This window comes from Zea mays, chromosome 4, assembly GCF_902167145.1.
Source record: "Zea mays cultivar B73 chromosome 4, Zm-B73-REFERENCE-NAM-5.0, whole genome shotgun sequence".
Classification (NCBI taxonomy): domain Eukaryota; kingdom Viridiplantae; phylum Streptophyta; class Magnoliopsida; order Poales; family Poaceae; genus Zea; species Zea mays.
The window spans coordinates 47,787,189-47,806,723 of NC_050099.1; the positions used below are offsets into that span (position 1 = coordinate 47,787,189).

The 19,535-nt window shown below is 43.2% G+C and overlaps 1 protein-coding gene and 1 pseudogene across 1 annotated transcript; both read left to right on the top strand.

Moving 5' to 3' along the window:
• The first annotated feature begins 12,811 nt into the window (after positions 1-12,811).
• Positions 12,812-13,534, top strand: LOC101027132 (pollen allergen Phl p 2 precursor). Its single transcript, NM_001279602.2, has one exon. It carries the CDS (start codon positions 12,875-12,877, stop codon positions 13,235-13,237), a length of 363 nt encoding a protein of 120 aa, NP_001266531.1. The 5' UTR covers positions 12,812-12,874; the 3' UTR covers positions 13,238-13,534.
• Positions 13,535-15,508: 1,974 nt separating this feature from the next.
• On the top strand, positions 15,509-15,869 carry LOC103653228 (pollen allergen Lol p 2-A-like; annotated as a pseudogene).
• The last annotated feature ends 3,666 nt before the right edge of the window (positions 15,870-19,535 follow it).

Below are 19,535 nucleotides of genomic sequence, written 5' to 3' on the forward strand. Positions count from 1 at the left end.
AAAAGGGAAGGGGCTATCTGCAAATGTCAGTGACACATAGGAATAGTGCGCAGGAGTCTTCACGAGTTATTTAAAAGAGCAAGGTCCTCTGCGCAAAGTGGACACCGCGGGCGCGCGCGGGCGCGCTTTCGCCTGTGCGTGGGCCGGCTTGGGCTAGTTTCAGCCCAGTACTATGCACCTTTTTCATTTTTCTTTTTCTACCAGACTTAGGAAATTCATAGGAAATCATAGAAAAATGGTAAAAATATGAGACCAATTTTTGTGGATTCCTAAATTTCTCTAGTAATTAATAAAAATAGTTCCAAGATTTTTAGCCCAAACCAGGAATTATTTAGTACTTAAAAGGGGCCAAAACCTATACTTTTGGAATTTTAGAAATTATTTAATACCTCCAAAAATCACCAAACTTTTTGGATAAGCCTAATATGATATTTAGATCCCATGAGTGAAGTTTGACTTGCTTTGTACATTGTTTGATGCCTAAACCAAAAACCCTAGCTCCTTAGGGTAAAACTGTCTAACCCTACTAGGGTATTGACCTAGAAGACCATAGTTTCCCTCGTACAACGTGAAGGAAAGTTGTATTCAAGATACAAACTTGATGTATCTCTTCTATCATTGCATTTTCATAAGAATTACATGAGCATTCATAGTTATATATGGTTATGTATAGAGAACGAGGAAGAAATAACTGTTGAAGAAGAGGAGGCTGCTCCATCAACAGAAAATCCACCTGCCGGGAACTGTTTTTACTTTGACATCTGTGGAACAGAGCCCGACTCTCCTACAAAACAAGGCAAGCCCAGGTGCATTTGCCACCTCCTTGCTGTTTTAAAATCTTTATCACCTTTTTGATGCATTAGGTGATAGGAGTTGTGTGCTAAACAATTGATGCATTTCCTTCCTTGGAAAAGTGAATACCCTTCCTTGATACCCTTTTATGAAAAGGATTTTTATGATTCTTAGCCTTGCTTTAGAAAAACATAATGTTTTGTTTTAAAAACAAAAGGTCATGCTTCACAGTGGATGGGAATGTTTTCAAAAATAAAACTTGATGGTGGATCCATCATGGCCATGATGGGTTCAACATCAGAAAAGATGTACCTCTGCTGGGTACCAAACTTTGGGTTTGAAATGATAAAGCTAAGACCGGACGGGTGACTTGCAAGAGAAGAGAGTCTCTGTGTAGTGTCTCCGTCTAAGTCGATTAAGGACCGTGTCGATGTAGGCTTGCTGATTGAGGACCTTTTAACTGGTCACATGCCTCATCATGGGTAAGCTTTCCCTCGGGCAGACTAATACCAGAAAGGCCAACACGCAATGGGAGTGGAGAGATGGCGAGAGTAGTGTGTACCCTCCGTGGCAAGAGGCTGGACGGTGGTGTATCTGTGCTCTCGGTTGGCGTGAACCCGGTCTGGTCTTAAGAACCCCGGTGGCGAGTTGACATATGCAAGGGTTAAGTGCTACATATGTCGTGTGATTGGAGATCCCCAGCTGTGTATTAATCGATTCGGATCACCGTTACTTCTCAGACATGAAGACTTGGTCACTGCCCTACATGTAGCATTCCAGTGAACTAAAAAGGGTTGATAAAAGGATGGCTAGTATAGGCCAAGTGCTTGAACTAGGGTAGAAAGAACTCTAGTGACAGGTAATGACTTAACTTGCTAATAAAACTGGATTTTAAGGATCCACTATTAGTAAGCATTTTTTGCAAACAGAGTCTTGATTCTTGGTTAAGCCTTACCTTGACTTCCTTAAGCCAGCATATCCTTGAGAGTCTTTTCTTTTGACGGGTAAGACTTGCGAAAGTACACTTTGTACTCAGGGTTTTCGAACCCATGTTGTTGTAGGTGAGGAAACAACAGACTTTTGCTGTTTTTTCTCTAAGGTGGTGCCCAAGGACGAACCTCAATAGTGAAGTGGTTGCGGGAGGATGTTGGCCTCCCTTTTGAAAAACAATATACTTTTATGCTGGAGGGGTTTTTGCCTCCCAAGTCTGTAATAATACTTATGCACTCATACACCCTGGTTTTGTAATAACTATAACACTCTCTCTATATTTTGATGAATATAAATTAAGTTACTGTAAATCGTTTCCGCTTATTCGTTCCTCCGATGTGTTGTAATATCTGCGTGACGGGTGAAACGCTCTTGAGCGAGGAAAAGGATACAGATACCGAACTTGTCAAGTGATTATTTGCATCTACAGGGTTGTCCAAGGTTCCTTGGACAAGGACAACTATAGGTGGGCCTAATGACTTGGGAGGTTCCGTCACAGTATATCTCCTGCATGACTCACGTGGTAAGCACCATGTTAGTAGTCGAGTGGGCAGAGGAAGGACACACATACCCGGTATAACATCTAGTTTACTTCATCAGCGAAGTCCTCGGGCCCTCAAAGATAAGCTATCCTCAAGTCCAAAAGCTGTTGTACGCGGTACTTCTAACCACTCGCAAGCTCCGACACTACTTTGACAACCACAAAGTCATAGTAGTCACAGGATTTCCATAGGTGATATTCTCCATAACAAAGACGCTATTGGAAGAATAGCTAAGTGGGCATGCAAGCTCAGAGCCTATGACATAGAGTTCCGACCCCGCACGGCGATAAAGACTCAGGCACTGGTTGACTTCATATCAAAATGGACTGAGCACCAGGTCCCGAAAAGCCCAGAGGTCGCTGAAGTATGGAGAATGTACTTTGATGGCTCGCTGAAGCTGCAAGGAGCGGGGGCAGGGATTCTCTTTATTGCTCCTGGAGGTGAACAATTCAAGTATGCACTCCAGCTTTTGTTTCCGGCATCCAATAATGCAGTAGAGTACGAAGCACTGGTCCACGGGCTGAGCATCGCGGTTTCACTTGGCATCAAGAAGTTGATGGTGTACGGCGATTCACTAGTAGTCATAAGTCAAATAAACAAAGATTGGGACTTCTCGATCGACTCAATGGGCAAATATTGTGTAGCCGTGCGAAAGCTGGAAGACAAGTTCAAAGGATTGGAGTTCACCACGTGGAAAGGGATCACAATGCAGTAGCTAATGCATTATCGAAACTGGGGTCCAGTCGGGCCTAAGTTCCACCTGGGATCTTCGTCCAAGAAATACAGCAACCAAGCATCATCACGGATCAGATGGAAGAATGCAACGCCCTGAGTCAGCTAGAGGCGGATCCCAATGACTGGAGAGAGTCGATCATCAGGTACATAAAGAACAAAGAGGAACCGGATGACGAGTCCATAGCAGAGCGCATTGCAAGATAGTCGGCCCACTATACCATCATAGGGGGCCTGCTGTACAGAAGAGGCACAGGAGGAGTCCTCATGAAGTGCATCCATTCGGCTACCGGGAGACAGCTATTAGATGATATTCATGCTGGGAAGTGTGGTGTGCATGCTGCATCAAGGACTATGGTGGGAAAGGCTTTCAGATTTGGGTTCTATTGGCCAACTGCAAAGAGGGATGCCGCCGAGTTAGTCCAGAAGTGCGAGGCGTGCCAATTCTTGTCAAAACAACAACACTTACCTGTGCAGCAGCTGCTGACCATTCCTGTGACCTAACTGTTTGCATGCTGGGGGCTGGACATGATTGGGCCTTTCAAGAAAGCTCAAGGAGGGTATACTCACATACTGGTTGCCATCGACAAATCTACGAAGTGGATAGAGTACAAGCTGATAGCTTCCTTGACCTCAGCAAAGGCAGTGGAGTTCATTCAGTAGATAATGTTCAGGTTTGGAATACCTAATAGCATCATCATTGACCTATGATCTAACTTCACCAGCTCGGAGTTCTTCGATTTCTGTGAGCAGAGGAGCACTCAGATCAAGTACGCATTAGTGGCACACCTAAGAGCTAATGGGCAGGTGGAAAGAGCCAATAGAATGATACTAGATGCACTCAGAAAGAAAGTGTTCGATAAAAGCGAGAAGCTTGCTGGGAAGTAGATCAGGGAACTACCATACGTGGTCTGGAGCCTGCGAACCCAGCCAAGCTGAGCCCTGCATGGAAACACCCCATTCTTCATGGTATATGGGTCGGAGGTAGTGCTACCTGCCGATCTGATCTTTGGGGCACCCAGGTTGACCTTTGAAAGCATAGCTGAGGCAGAAGCAACCAGGCTAGAGGACATCGACGTGTTGGAGGAGGAGCGATTAAATATGGTAATTCAGTCGGCCAGATACCAGCAGACCTTGAAGCGCTACCATGACAAAGCTATGCGACATTGATCCTTCACAGTGGGAGACTTGCTCCTCCACCAGGTACTAACGGGGGAGGGATGACACAAACTGTCACCACCATGGGAAGGACCGTTCATCGTGGCAGAGGTCACACGACCGGGATCCTACCGGCTTACTCAAATGGATGGCACCGAAGTGGGGAACTCATGGAATATCGAGCACCTCAGAAAATTCTACCCCAAGCAATACCTCAAAACTCTTGAGGGCGAGTTGTACTCTGTAATCAGAAGATTCCTTCGTCAATGAAGCTTTCATCTTCCAAGGCATTCAAATTCTTGATTGACAACTGACTTAGATTGGGCTCAACTCGAAAACAACATAACGTGACTTAGGGTGATCACTATGCCCTATTAACGGAGCAATCGGCTTAAGTCGGAAACGCCTTAAGTCGGTGCGACATGCTCACGCTTACATGACTTAGGGTGATCATTATACCCTAATAACGGAGCAATCGGCTTAAGTCGGAAATACCTTAAGTCGGTGCGACATGCTCACGCTTACTTGACTTAAGGTGATCACTATGCCCTACTAACGGAGCAATCGGCTTAAGTCGGAAATGCCTTAAGTCTGTGCGACATGTTCACGCTTACATGACTGAGGGTGATCACTATACCCTACTAACAGAGCAATCGGCTTAAGTCGGAAATGCCTTAAGTCGGTGCGACATGCTCACGCTTACACAACTCAGGGTGATCACTATACCCTACTAACAGAGCAATCGGCTTAAGTCGGAAACGCCTTAAGTCGGTGTGATAAGCTCATGCGTACGCAGGCAAGGGTGATCACTATTCCCTAGTAACAAAATAGCTAACTCAAATCAGGAGTATTTCGAGAAAGAAATAACTCACGCGCATTGTCAAGGGTGTTTTTAGCACCCTGCTGATGGAGCAATAAGTTCAAACATAGCAATTACATACACACAGAATTCACATTACATTTTTCTGTAAAAAGTACTAACTCAATGAGCAAGTGTTTTCAAGCAAATCATTGTGTTGAAGCATTCTTGCAGGAAGCCTCGACTGCAGGAGTAGCGGAAGAAGATGGTCGACTCATGACATCAGGTGCAGCAACAACATCAGCGACAATGTCTTCAGGCACCATCCCCCCGGTGCGAACAGCCTTATCCATGGCCTTGTCGCACATCGCCTTCATAACGACGCAGTCGTCCTCCAAGGCCTTGATATGGAGGCGAGCGGCCTCCAGCTCCTGAGTAACAAGCTTCTTGGAAGCGCGTAGCTCCTTGATGACAAAATCTTTGGTAGACAACAACTTGCCAAGTCGAGACACTTCATCCTGGGATGCCCTCAATTCATCGCGATGATGGTCCAAGTCCGACATGGTAAAACAGTGACTCCTCTCCAGAATGGTTAAGGAAGTGTTGGCATCACGGTATAGCCTATCCAGATTGTCACGAGAAGCAACGAGTGCTCGTTTTTTCTCGTGTAAGCAAGAACAACACTGAGCATCGAAGCAAGGAAAGAAAGATAGAAGCAGCCAAGAGAGTTTACCTCACATGTCATCTTCTCGAAGTCAAGTTGTGCATTCAGAGAAGAGTTTAAGGAGCGAGCACTGTCCAAGAAAGCAGAGGTTTGGCTCAAGTTGGCCTGACTCTAGGTATACTTCTCTTCAGTATCAGAGCATCGCCGAGCCAAAGCTGATAAAGCAGCAGAGAAAAGCACAACATATAAGATAAGCAGAGCAATGAAAGCGAAAAAGGAAACTATGAGCTCACTAACCAATGTTTGATGCCTTCAGGTCATCTATCTATTTTTTGAAGCAGTAGAGGGTTCCACTGCATCAAGGATGAAACTTGGTCGGGGACAGGAGCGCCACAGGATTTCAGTTGGGCAGATACGGAACCAAGAACATCCTATGATTATGAAAAGATAAGCAAAAAAAAACTAGTTTGCCAGTGTGAATGGTAAAAAGCAAAATTTGATTCACCTGAAGATTGGAGAGGAACAAAGGAAGGCCCATAGTAGAAAGAATTGATACATTGCTTGATGAGGGGATGTCAACGGGAATGATGTCGAAGGCACCACTTGGAGGAACCTCAGCCTCGTCAACAGGTGGCAGACTCCTGGCGTCTGGGTCACTGGCCTCTAAAGTGACCAGACCAGCAAGAGCAGCAGATAAGTGTGTCAACACGGCGTCCTCAGATTGGACCGGTGGCGATCCAGCGTGGACGTCCATGGAAGCAGTAGAAAGGGAGCCTGCCCCAACTCCCTCGGGGGCTGGGTCGCTCCCAACACCACCCTCGGGGGCTGGGCCCTCCGTAGCAGCCACTCCCAAGGTGTGTCGCCCAGAATTTTCAAAGATTTTCTGAACAAGTGATATCCACGAAATATACGCAATGAATGTACCACGAAAAAAGGAGGAGATCGGCTGAGACGGGAGGAAGTATAAATGTGGTTACTGAAGCGCAAGTCTAATCAACAGAAGCATTGAAACACAGAGCAGGGTGATGTCCAACTGAGGACCATCTGCCTCAACTAGCGAGACGTCCAATCTGTCACCGATCAAATTGATTTCAGACCTAACAAGGCATGGACAGATGGCATCGTCTGGATATTCAAAAAATGTTGATTTCAAAAGCATAAGATGAAGACCTTTGAATGGATTATTTCTAAAATCCACTCAAAGCTCGGGGACTACACCCATTGGGTGCACCTTCGGTGCACCCAAAAAATCTACAGTGGCTCGATGCTAAAATGTTGATTTCAAAAGCATAAGAAATATCTTTGAATGGATTATTTCTAAAATCCACTCACCCAAAAGCAAAACAGAAATCAGGCTATACAACAAACCCATAGGCCGGACCAAGAATCTTTGGGCCGATTATTTCAAAATCAACTCAAAGATTGGGGCCTTGTGGGGGATAGATATCCCCCGGGTCCACTAAAAGGCGAAAGGTCCTTGCGTGAGGCCTCGGGCCAGTTACCCCGCAAGACCATATCTTCATGGGCCGGGCAAAAACTACTGGCGGAATGGGCCAGTCCAAGAAGGCGATGGACTTGGGTCCAGATGGTCCATCGAATCGTGCGCTACCCCAAGAAACCACCTGACTTTCTCGCGTCTGGCACCCTCTAATGTCGGGCTAATCAGGGATGAGTTGGTGGGATTTTCGGGAGATTGGTTCAGTCGGTTCACTATTAGTTAGGAGATACATGATCATCATGTACATATGGAGTGCCCCACGGTCGTCTATATAAGGCCCAGGGGGAACCCCATCATTTTCATCCTATCTATCTATCTATCTCATTAGACTCTCTCCATTCAGGAGACACCACTTGTAACACACCACATACAGATCCACCCCAGGAAGTAGGGTATTACACCTCTCAAAGCGTCCCAAACCTGCAGAAAATCGCCTATCTCTCTCTCGTGCTCCCAGCATGGACCATTGAGCTACAATCAACAACATCGTCCTACCCAAAAGCACCACAACGGTAACCCTGGGTGTGCGGTCGGACACTAAACACCGACACGCTCCACAAGACGAGAGGGCAGGAAAGGAATCACTGATTTGCACAGTATGTGCCTAAGGCTAGCCATCCACAAAAGGCACCGTAAGTATAAGGATAAGATTAGAGCTAATAGGACTAGAAAGTAAACCATAAAAATATTAGGAAACAAAATAAAATAAGATTTATCAAGGGTTGGTCGAGATGACCGTCTTTTGAAGTGACACCAAACATCAAGGTGAGAATAAGGGTCCATAATCCTTAGAACAACCATTCTACACTAGGTTAGCGGTCCTACAGTCAACAAGGCTTTGATACCACTTATGTCACACCCGGTTTTAGAAGGTAAACCGAATGCAAATCATGTACGTGCCAGGATCAGAAATTCACGTACACAATGATTACCTAATTTGACATCATCACACAATGCTCAAATATTAGCGGAAATAAGTATTACTTTATTACATTATGATGTCCAAAACATCCACATAGTCATTAACTTAAACATAAATCAAAGTGCTGAATGAAACGTAGTAAGATAAGGCCTTCACAGGCAGCCGAGTGGGGGTGTGCCACTAGTCTAGTTTAGAATTCCTCGAAGTCTTGAAACTCCTGAAAATTCTCTGTGTTTCCTTCATCTTCTCTTGAGCAATGGTTGCAATAGGAACAACCTGGTGTTTGGTATTTAAGCAAGGGTGCGTACACATCAACATACTCAGCAAATGTCTCGTTTAGTTGAAGTGGACTAGCTGTATGTGGGGTTAAGCTCAAAGCAGTTGCTTTTAGTTGGTCAGGTGTTTATCATTAGTCGAAGCCAAGTTTTATCATAAAACCCAAGTTGATATTCCAAAAGAAAGCACCTCCTTAGAGAGGAAAGTACCATATATCACAAGTATAGCCATCATCTTTAAACCATCAGCATAAATATTTCCAGAGTATCTCAAATCAAAGAGGATTCGAAGGCTACTCATAACTATGAGCATAGCTAATATATTAGTTTCTAACCCTATGCAGAGGTTGCACATTTTACCTACGAGTTGTGACCCCTTTTTGCCTCGGGTTGATCAAACCCTCAAACACTACCAAGATGAGTTGGTAAGGTTTCACTATGTAGCCTTTACAAAGATTATCCTGGTGTGTAGCTGCACGTTAGGTTTTGTCTGTCGTACAAACAAAGTACTCCTCCCTACGATGGGTGACTAACAAAATCATGTTCGTTGATTAGGGTAAAGCACTAGCATGTAGCTGATTATAATAACCCAACCCAAAAAGGTAATCAAGGATAGGATAAATCGAAAGCTAGTCAATCCTCAGGCTATTCATAGTATGCGGACAGTAAATTATAAAATAAATAGGACATAATAGGTCAGAGGAAACTTGCCTTCACTAAACTGTTGCTGCTCAGGAGCTTCTCCTGCAACTTCCTTGGACTCCACGAACAGAACGTTATCTAAGTGAGTGCGAACACACATTCAACATTCTTAAAATAGAAAGGAATAGTACACCATAAAAGGGAAAACATTATAAACACGTGCAATACAAAATAGTGTTCGCTGCTACGGTCACACGAGAAAAAGAAACTCCGAGATCGAAGCTGCGATTGAGAAGTTTTTGCGTATACGTTGTACAAATATAAAATAGAACATTTAATTTGACATACTTGCATTAATCAACATTTATTAAATGTAACCTAGAACTATCGCCTTATTTTAATTAATTCTCGTTACACTAGCAGCTCTCGGTTAATTAAACAATTTAAATTATATTAGCGACTCTTAGCGAGACGAATTCACGCTACGAGACAAAGTACGCAACGCGCGAAACAACACTGCAGCACGCGCACCAATACGACATGCGAGGACTAATAAATGGATAGCATGTTTAAACTAAACAATTATTAATAAAGAATATTTCAGTTAAGGTTAACCATGTTGGTGTTTATTTATAAATGCGCAAATTGAAACCCTAATTTAGATTTAAATTAATAAGCTACTTTAATAACCATCGATCAAACAAACATTTAAATAAAATATGTAATAGAAGAGAATAATGGTTCTAACATGTAGATAATTTTAATACAAATCTAATGCGACTTGAACGGAGTGAATCAGATTTAAAATGCAAAAGATATCGTGATTTTAAATTGAAACACCTCTTTGTGCGCAGTTTTAAAATTCTTAGGAGTTTTTTTTCGCAAAAATGTCATCGTCTTCCTCCCTCTATCCTCTTTTTTCACCATGGCAAGGAAGGGGACGGGGCCGTGCAGGGGGGAAGGGAAGGGAGAAGAGAGGGAGGGGCTACGCGAGCGAGGGAGAAACAAAGAAATTCCATGTACAACAATGGTGCAGGGCTCACCAGAGAAGACGACCTCCCCGGAGCCGAGGACAAATTCCCCGATTAACGACGAACCGTCGGTCAGATCGACGAATCCAAGGCACCGGGACAAAGCTCTCGATGAGACGAATGTAGTGGTACCCTTGGATTCCGACAACGATGCACGAATCGAAAGTAATTGCTTGCCGGAGTTGTCGCCGGAGTGAGAACCGTCTCGAACTTTGGCGAGTAATTTCGGGAGTTTCGGATCTAAACTGAGGATGAGGTTTTGAAACTCGGAAAGAGATCGATGAGAGGATTCCAACCATATATATATTTCTAGGGGTTGAAGACATTTTATTTTTCGTAATTATCCCATTTTTAAAATTACAAATAATTCAAGAAAAAGGCTGAAATCGTTTTTAATGCTCGAACAATATCTCGAAGGCTCCGAAAATTCTAGGAAAATTCTTAGACATGATTCGGCACCCAATGAACTCAAAAAACATATTTAGAACTTTTCAAAATGTTTTTAAGTACCTCAAATAAATGGCTTGTGAATTTCGGAAAATAAAAGTATTTAGAAAAATATGAAAATTTATAGGAAACTTCTACAAGACATATGAACATGTTTCAAACACTTCTTGCACTTAGAAACACTATGCAACAGCATGAATGCAACAACCATGACACTTCTAGAGCACACGCCAACATAGAACAAAATAACTCTCTATTATTTTAATAAAGGGAAAAGAACGAAGAAAAGAAAGTGTAACACCTGAATTTTGAGTACAGAGTAAAGAAATTTTTATACCCCAAATTCTAGGTGTTACAGTTGTACATTTGATTTTTCCAATGTTTTAATACTTATCAAATGCTTTGTTTGTGTAGCTTCTATGCCTAGATTAATAAAGTTCGTTTTATAATTTTTAACACACTGTTCATGCTCATTTTTTTGCCAAAAATATTAGTCGTATAACCATGGATCTTTAGTGAGAAGCTCCTATTACTTACCCCATACATCTTTCCTTGCTAGAAATTAGTTTCTTGGATTTTTGGTGGATATTATTTTTTCATGAAAAAACATAGGTGTTAGCCATTGATACTGCCGAAAGCGATCGTTCATGGCCATTTTGGCCAAAAATAATGGTCGTATACACATTAATCTTTGGTGAGAGGCTTTTATTACTTATCCCATAGATATTTTATTGAAAGAAAACAGTTTCTAGCAAAAGGGCCTCTCGCCTAGTGGTTAAAGGCTCTCGAGTAGCACCTCCAAGTCCTGGGTTCGATCTCTGTCGTGGGAAAATTTTTCGGTTTTACTAAAAAAATCCCCTAACTGTGTCTCATCTGCTCTCGAGTTATGATATCATGTGTGCCCCTACATTTGGCCCATCATTTGGACCATTGCATAGTGGACAATTGACACCAAGTCCGTTAGTGATAGGAAGCCAAGGTTCAGGGATATTTTTGGCTGGTACCAGTGTTTCGATGTGTGCATCCTTGAGTGTTGGCTCCAGGCATCCCTCCTCAACCGAGTTTTTCAAAAATAGTTTCCTCATTTTTTGTTGTGGCCATTTCTTTACGAAAAATCCATAGCTTTTAGCCTTCGGTATTTTCGAAAACATTTGTTCATGCTCGTTTTCTACCAAAAAAAATCGGTAGTATAACCATGGATCTTTGGTGACTGTCTCCTATTACGATATTACTTACCCCATTTATATTTTCATGCTAGAAATTAGTTTCTTGGATTTTTGGTGGATATCATGTCTTCATGAAAAATACATAGGAATTAGCATTTGGTAGTGTCGAAAACAGTCATTTTTGGCCAAAAATATTGGTCGTGTACTCATGGATCTTTGTGAGAGGCTCCTATTACCTACCCCATACATATTTCCTTGCGAAAATTTAGTTTCTTGTATTTTTGGTAGAGACTTTATTCGTGAAAAATCCATAGGTGTTAGTGTTTAGTATTATCGAAAACAGACGTTCAAGCCCGTCATCGGTGTAGTAAATCCAAAGGACTCATTGTTTATGAGAAGATACTAGCTAGGAAAATATTGTCTCGGCTAGGTACATCCTAGTGACCCAAGAATATCTGAGACTCAATAGATCTAGACATCGAAAAAACCTGAAGTTAGTAAACTAGCTAAAAAATGTGAAACATGAAAATCGGCCCAACATCAAGGGATGTCCAAAATCTACACAAGAAAATGGATTGAAGAAACAACACATGCTTGATTGTCTAGATTGCCATGTTTGACATGTCGGAACCAACAAAAAGTCTAGAAATCAAAAACCAAAAAGAGAAAAAGGATTGGAACAAGAGTGAAGGTGATTTGTTGTTTATAGTTGACTTTATTTTATAAAAAATTTAAAAAGGGAGTTGAACAAGAGTGAATGTGATTTATTGTTTATAGTTTTTAAGGGGGTGGAGTGGAACAAGAGCGAAGGTGATTTGATGTTTATACTTTTTTAAAGATGATTTGATGTTAATAATTTTTTATAAGGAAAAAATAAGTAGAGAACTGATGATGACTACATGCTTTTGCTTTTCTTTTCTTTCATGAGAGGAGTGCATGTCATGCGTTTGTTTTGAACTTTTGCATGAGAGGAAAAGAGCTAGGACCTACTTATAGCAATTGTGTACACGCGTTAGTCTTTGAACTAACTCGCCAGGGTTTTTTCAAGGAACAAAAATAGGCCAGCCAGCGATGTCTGTGGTGTGCCATACGTCAAGGTCTAGATTCCTTGCCTCCATCGTCCATAAATACATGCACATCTGCAACATCGATCTCCACACACACACACATCCATCAAATAAACAAGCGCACACGAACAAATACCTCGCCGCCAATAATGGCCTCCAGATCCTCCATTGTGCTCGCCACGGCGATGCTAGCTACACTATTCGCGGTTGGTTTGTGCACCACCCCGCTCACCTTCCAGGTCGGTAAGGGATCCAAGCCTGGCCACCTGATCCTCACCCCGAACGTTGCCACCATATCCGACGTGGAGATCAAAGAGCATGGTGGCGATGACTTCTCCTTTACGCTGAAGGAGGGCCCGACCGGCACCTGGACACTCGACACCAAGGCCCCGCTCAAGTACCCCCTTTGCATCCGCTTTGCTGTCAAGTCTGGTGGCTACCGCATCGCCGACGACGTCATCCCCGCCGATTTCAAGGCTGGCACCACTTATAAGACGACACTCAGCATCTAATCAGCATCTGAAGATGAACTATATTTCAAAAGAGCTCATCTGGCGCACGTGTTAGCAAGACAATTTTTTTCTTTGGTTATTTTATGGCACCAAACCACCCAAGAAATAAGTTATGCTACATGTCCATATGATGCCTTGTTGTGTTGGGTTGATATTTTTACATAAACTAAATACATTATTTATTTAAGATCTTTGGAGAAATTTGTTGATCTGGTCTAGCTTTATTATTGAGATGGTTGTACATTTGATTTTCCAATGTTTTAATACTTATGGAATGCTTTGTTTGTGTTGTTTCTATGCATGGATTAATAAAGTTCGTTTTATCATTTTTCACACACTGTTCATGCTCATTTTTTTTGCCAAAAATATCGGTTGTATAACCATGGATCTTTAGTGAGAAGCTCCTATTACTTACCCCATACATCTTTCCTTGCTAGAAATTAGTTTCTTTGATTTTTGGTGGAGATTATTTTTTCACAAAAATCCATAAGTGGTAGTCTTTGATATTGTCGAAAGCGGTCGTTCATGGCCGTTTTGGCCAAAAAATATTGATCCTAAACACATGAGTATTTGGTTAGAGGCTCTTATTACTTATCCCATAGATATTTTATTGATAGAAAATAGTTTCATGCGAGAGGGCCTCTAGCCTAGTGGTTAAAGGGTCTCGAGTAGCACATTTTAGTCCTGGGTTCAATCCCCCTCGTGGGTGAATTTTTTGGTTTAGTTAAAAACAATCCCATAGTTGTGTCTCATCTACTCTAGGGTTACGATATCATGTGTGCTAGAGTGGACAGTTGACACCAGCCTGTTAGTGATGGGAAGCCAAGGTTCAGGGATTTTCTTGGCTGGGACTAGTGTTTCGGTCTCTTCTTAGCCGTTAGTGGGTTGTATGCATCCTTGAGTGCCGGCCCTTGGCATTATACTGGGAGGGTAGTCATTTCCTCCCCGATCGAGTTTTTTTAAATATAGTTTCCTCATTTTTTGGTGCAGGCCATTTCTTATGAAAAATCCATAGCTTTTAGCCTTTGGTATTGCAGAAAACAGTCATTCATGCCTGTTTTCTGCAAAAAAAATCGGTAGTATAACCATGGATCTTTGGTGAGTGGCTCCTGTTACGATATTATTTACCCCATTCATATTTTCAGGCTAGAAATCAGTTTCTTGTATTTTTTGTGGATACCATTTCTTCATGACAAATACATAGGAATTAGCCTTCGGTACTATCAAAAACGGTCATTCATGGGTGTTTCCAGCCAAAAATATTAGTCGTGTAGTCATGGATCTTTGGTGAGAGGCTCGAATTACTTACCCCATATATATTTCCTTGATAAAATTTAGTTTCTTGTATTTTTGGAAGACTTTATTTATGAAAAAATGCATAGCAGGCGTTCATGCCCGTCACGGGTGTAGTAAATCCAAAGGACTAATTGTTTATGAGCAGAAACTAGCTAGAAAAATATTGTCCCAACTAGGTACATCCTAATGGCCCAAGAATGTTTCTGACTCAATAGGTCTAGATGTCAAAAAAAACCCAAAGTTAGTAAGCTAGCTAACAAAAAATGTGAAACATAAAAACCGGCCCGAGATCATGGGATGTCCAAAATCTACACAGGACAATGGATTGAAGAAACAACACATGTTTGAGTGTCTAGATTGCCTTGTTTGACATGTCGGAACCAACAAAAAGACTAGAAATCATAAACCAAAAAGAGAAAAAGGTATGGAACAAGAGTGAAGGTGATTTTTTTATTTATAGTTTACTTTATTTTATAAAAGAATTTAAAAAGGGAGTGGAACAAGAGTGGATGTGATTTATTGTTTATAATTTTTAAGCGGGGTGGAGTGGAACAAGAGCGAAGGTGATTTGATGTTTATAGTTTTTAAAGATGATTTGATGTTTATAGTTTTTATAGGGAAATAAGTAGAGAACCAATTATCACTACATGCTTTTGCCTTTTCTTTCCTTTTCTTTTATTTTACGAGAGGAGTGCATGTCATGCGTTTGTTTTGAACTTTTGCATGAGAGGAAAAGAGCTAGGACCTACTTATAGAAATTGTGTACAAGCGTTAGTCTTTGAACTAGCTGGCCAGGGTTTTTTCAAGGAACAAAAATAGGCCAGCCAGTGATGTCCATGGCGTGTCATATGCCAATGTCTAGCTTCCTTGCCTCTATCGTCAATAAATACATGCACATCTGCAACATCAATCTCCACACACACACACATCCATCAAATAAACAAGCGCACACGAACAAATACCTCACCGCCAACAATGGCCTCCAGGTCCTCCATCGTGCTTGCCATGGAGATACTGGTTGCGCTGTTTGGGGTTGGTTCGTGCACCACCCCTCTCACCTTCCAGTCGGAAAGGGATCCAAGCCTAGCCACCTGATCCTCACTCCCAACATTGCCACCATATCCAACATGGAGAACAAAGAGCACAGCAACAATGACTTCTCCTTTACTCCTAAGGAGGGCCCGACCGGCACCTGGATGTTCGATACCTAGGCCCCGCTGAAGTACCCCTTTGCATTCGCTTTGCTGTCAAGTCTAGCGGCTACTGCATCGCTGACTACGTCATCCCTGCTGATTTCAAGGTCGGCACCACCTATAAGACCACACTCAGCATCTAGTCAGCCTCTGATGATGAATTATATTTCAAAAGAGCTCATCTCTCGCACGTGTTAGAAAGACAATATTTTTTCTATGGTTATTCTGTGGCACCAAACCACCCAAGAAATAAGTTATGCTACATGTCCCTTCTGACGCCTTGTTGTGTTGGGTTGATATTATTATATAAACTGAAATACATTATTTATTTAAGATTTTAGGAGAAATATGTTGATCTGGTCCAACTTCATTATCGAGATGGTTGTACATTTGATTTTCCAATGTTTTAATACTTATGAAATGCTTTGTTTGTGTTGTATCTATGCTTGGATTAATAATGTTCGTTTTATCATTTTTAACACATTGTTCATGCTCATTTTTTGCCAAACATATTGGTCGTATAAGCATCGATCTTTAGTGAGAAGCTCCTATTACTTACCCCATACATATTTCCTTACTAGAAATTAGTTTCTTGGATTTTTGGTGGAGGTTATTTTCTCATGAAAAATCCATAGGTGTTAGTCTTTGATATTGTCGAAAGCGGTTGTTCATGGCCGTTTTGGCCAAAAATACTAGTCGTATACACATGAATCTTTGGTGAGAGGCTCTTATTACTTATCCCATAGATATTTTATCAATAGAAAATAGTTTCTTCTGAAAGGGCCTCTAGACTAGTGGTTAAAGGCTCTTGAGTAGCACCTCCAAGTCCCGGTTCGATTTCCCTCGTGAGCGAATTTTTCGGTTTAGTTAAAAAAAATCCCCTAGCTGTGTCTCATCTGCTCTCGGGTTACGATATCATGTGTGCCCCCTGAAAGGATCACGATGCCCAAGAGGGGGGGTGAATTGGGCTTTTCTAAAAATCAACACTAATTAAAACCTATGCAAGAGCTAAACAAGAGCCCAACTTCACCCCAACAACTAGCACTAAGAATATAATACTTGAAATGCAACAAAGCTAAGATAATACTTCAAATACTTGCTAAACAAATACACAATGTAAAGTGCTTGAATTAAGTGCGGAATGTAAAGCAAAGTTTAGAAGACTCCTACAATTTTTCCCGAGGTATCGAAGAGTCGGCACTCTCCACTAGTCCTCGTTGGAGCACCCGCGCAAGGGTATCGCTCCCCCTTGGTCCTCGCAAGAACCAAGTGCTCACTACGAGATGATCCTTTGCCACTCCGGCGCGGTGGATCCCTCGAGACCGCTTACAAACTTGAGTCGGGTCACCAACAAGATCTTCACGGTGATCACCGAGCTCCCAACGCCACCAAGCCGTCTAGGTGATGCCGATCACCAAGAGTAACAAGTCGTAGACTTTCGCTTGACCAAGAGAAGCCTAATGCAAGTGGTGTGTGCTCTAGGTGGCTCTCACTAGCGCTAATGAGGAACAAGCGCGGATTATGATTCTCTAATCTCCTCACTAGGCTTTTGGTGCTTGCAATGCTCTAGCAATGTGCTGGAATAAAATGTGGAGTGCAAGCCATTGAATATGGTGGGTGGAGGGGGTATAAATAGCCCTCACCCACCAACTAGCCGTTACAGGCATTTCACTGCGCGATGGCGCACCGGACAGTCCGGTGCGCCACCGGTGCGCCAACGGTGCGCCACCGGTGCGCCAACGGTCGTTTCCAACGGCTAGTTCTGACAGGGAGCCGTTGGACTCATGGCGCACCGGACAGTGAACAGTCCACTGTCCGGTGCACACCGGACAGTCCGGTGCGGTGTTCGGTGTGCCACTAAAATTCAACTCTGAAAGCTGCGCTCTCGGATTTCTGCGAAGGGGAAAGCCTCTGCCGTGGACCAGCCTGGCCCCACCTGGCAGAGGGTGCACCGGACAGTCCGGTGCACACCGGACAGTCCGGTGCACCAAAGCCAGAAACACTAACTCTTGTTTTTCAGCTGATTTTCAAATCGGTTTTCGCTCTAACTTGTGTGTGAGTTCTAGAGTGACACCTAGCACTGTATATGAGTGTGATTGTGCACCAACACTACACTAGAACTCTCTTGGTCAAACTACTCATCGACAACCCCTCTTTATAGTACGGCTAAAAGAGAATAAAAGACCTAACTAAATCGCGAGTGTCCACATCTCCTTGACACTCGGACTCCGTAGACCTTCACCTTTTGTTTCGTCGTTTTAGCCGTTGCTTTGAGTTCTTATCTCTGGGATTGTTTTCACCGTTGTAGTCCTTCTACCTGTCATGCGACCTAACTTACCATTTGTCTCTGCAAAACACACGTTAGTCACATATAATATTACGTTGTCATTGATCACTAAAACCAACCAGGGGCCTAGATGCTTTCAATCTCCCCCTTTTTGGTGATTGATGACAACCCTACAAGTTTTGTGAGAGTAGTTTGTTTTGAAGTTTCTGTCAATAGAAAGAATGGTTAGTTATACTCAGTAATCTTTGACAGAAAGAACGTGTACCATAATAATAAGAGTGAGCACATACACATCATAAGATTCTTGTTCATATAAAAGTGAAGTTAAATCAATGAAACAAGAGCTAGAAGACTGGTGATAAAATATAAGGTGAAAACATAATACACACAGTCAGTCATAAGCAACGAGAGTATATGTCGAGTTTGTGAGCCAAAAACATCAAGCTAGTACAGAGAGTAGCAAGCACATATATTACATCAAAATGACTCTCTACTAACTCTCTAACTCCCCCTAGCTCTCACAACTCATATCTCTCCCCCTTTGGCGTCAAACACCAAAAGGGACCTGAACCTAAATATCTGAAGCAGGAGGAGGCGGCGGGGGCGCATCCGGTCGTGGTCGAGGCAGCAGAGCGAACGCCGGCGGAGGGTCAGAGTCAGTCTCGGATCCAGGATCTGCGGTAGAAGCTGGAGCTGGTACTGACTCGGACTGAGGCCGCGCTGCAGGAGCTACCGGAACAGAAGCGGTCATAGATACTGCCACAGCGGTAGTGGTAACAGCAGATGCTGGTGGCACTGGCGGCTGCGGGCAGACAGAGCTGAGAACCGGAGAGGTGAACGCCAAAGTGACCGGCCGGAGCGGAGAGGTACCAAAAGGGGGTCCTGACAAAATCGATGGCACCACTGGAGCGTGAAGCGGAGGAGGTGGAGCAGACTGAACCGGAGGTACTGAGATACCAGAATGCTGAAGCATAAGTGCCATGAATGCCCTAGTCTCAGCCCGATCCTGAAGGAGCTGCTGCTGAAGGGCATCCTGCCTGTCCTGCATGTTCTGAAACATCGAGAGCATCCTCTCGGATAACCGGGCCTGCTCGGCCGCCAGGTTGGCCAGAATCGAAGCAAGAGCAGGGTCCATAGCCTGAGGAGGAGCAGGGGCAGCACTAGAACTCCCAGCCTCATGATCATGTGAGCGTGGAGGCATAGGAGGCGGAGGCGGAGGAGGAACACCAAAATCATCATCATCATCATCATCAGCTGCTGTACCCTGAGTGTCAAACTGTCGAAGAGCTGCATCCTCGGCCTGAGAGTCAAACACAGAAGCAGAAGCTGGCACAGGAATCTCAGGCGCAGGACGATAGGATCCAAAAACAAGGCGTGAGGCCTCAAGGGTGCTCTGAAATCGAGGGGGCTGAATCAGCTGCGCAAAGATGTGGCACAAGTAGTGAGCATAAGGCAACTGCCGACGAGCACGAATCCCATCCAAAACGGTGTCCTCGATCTCACAAATCAGGAAGTCCACAAC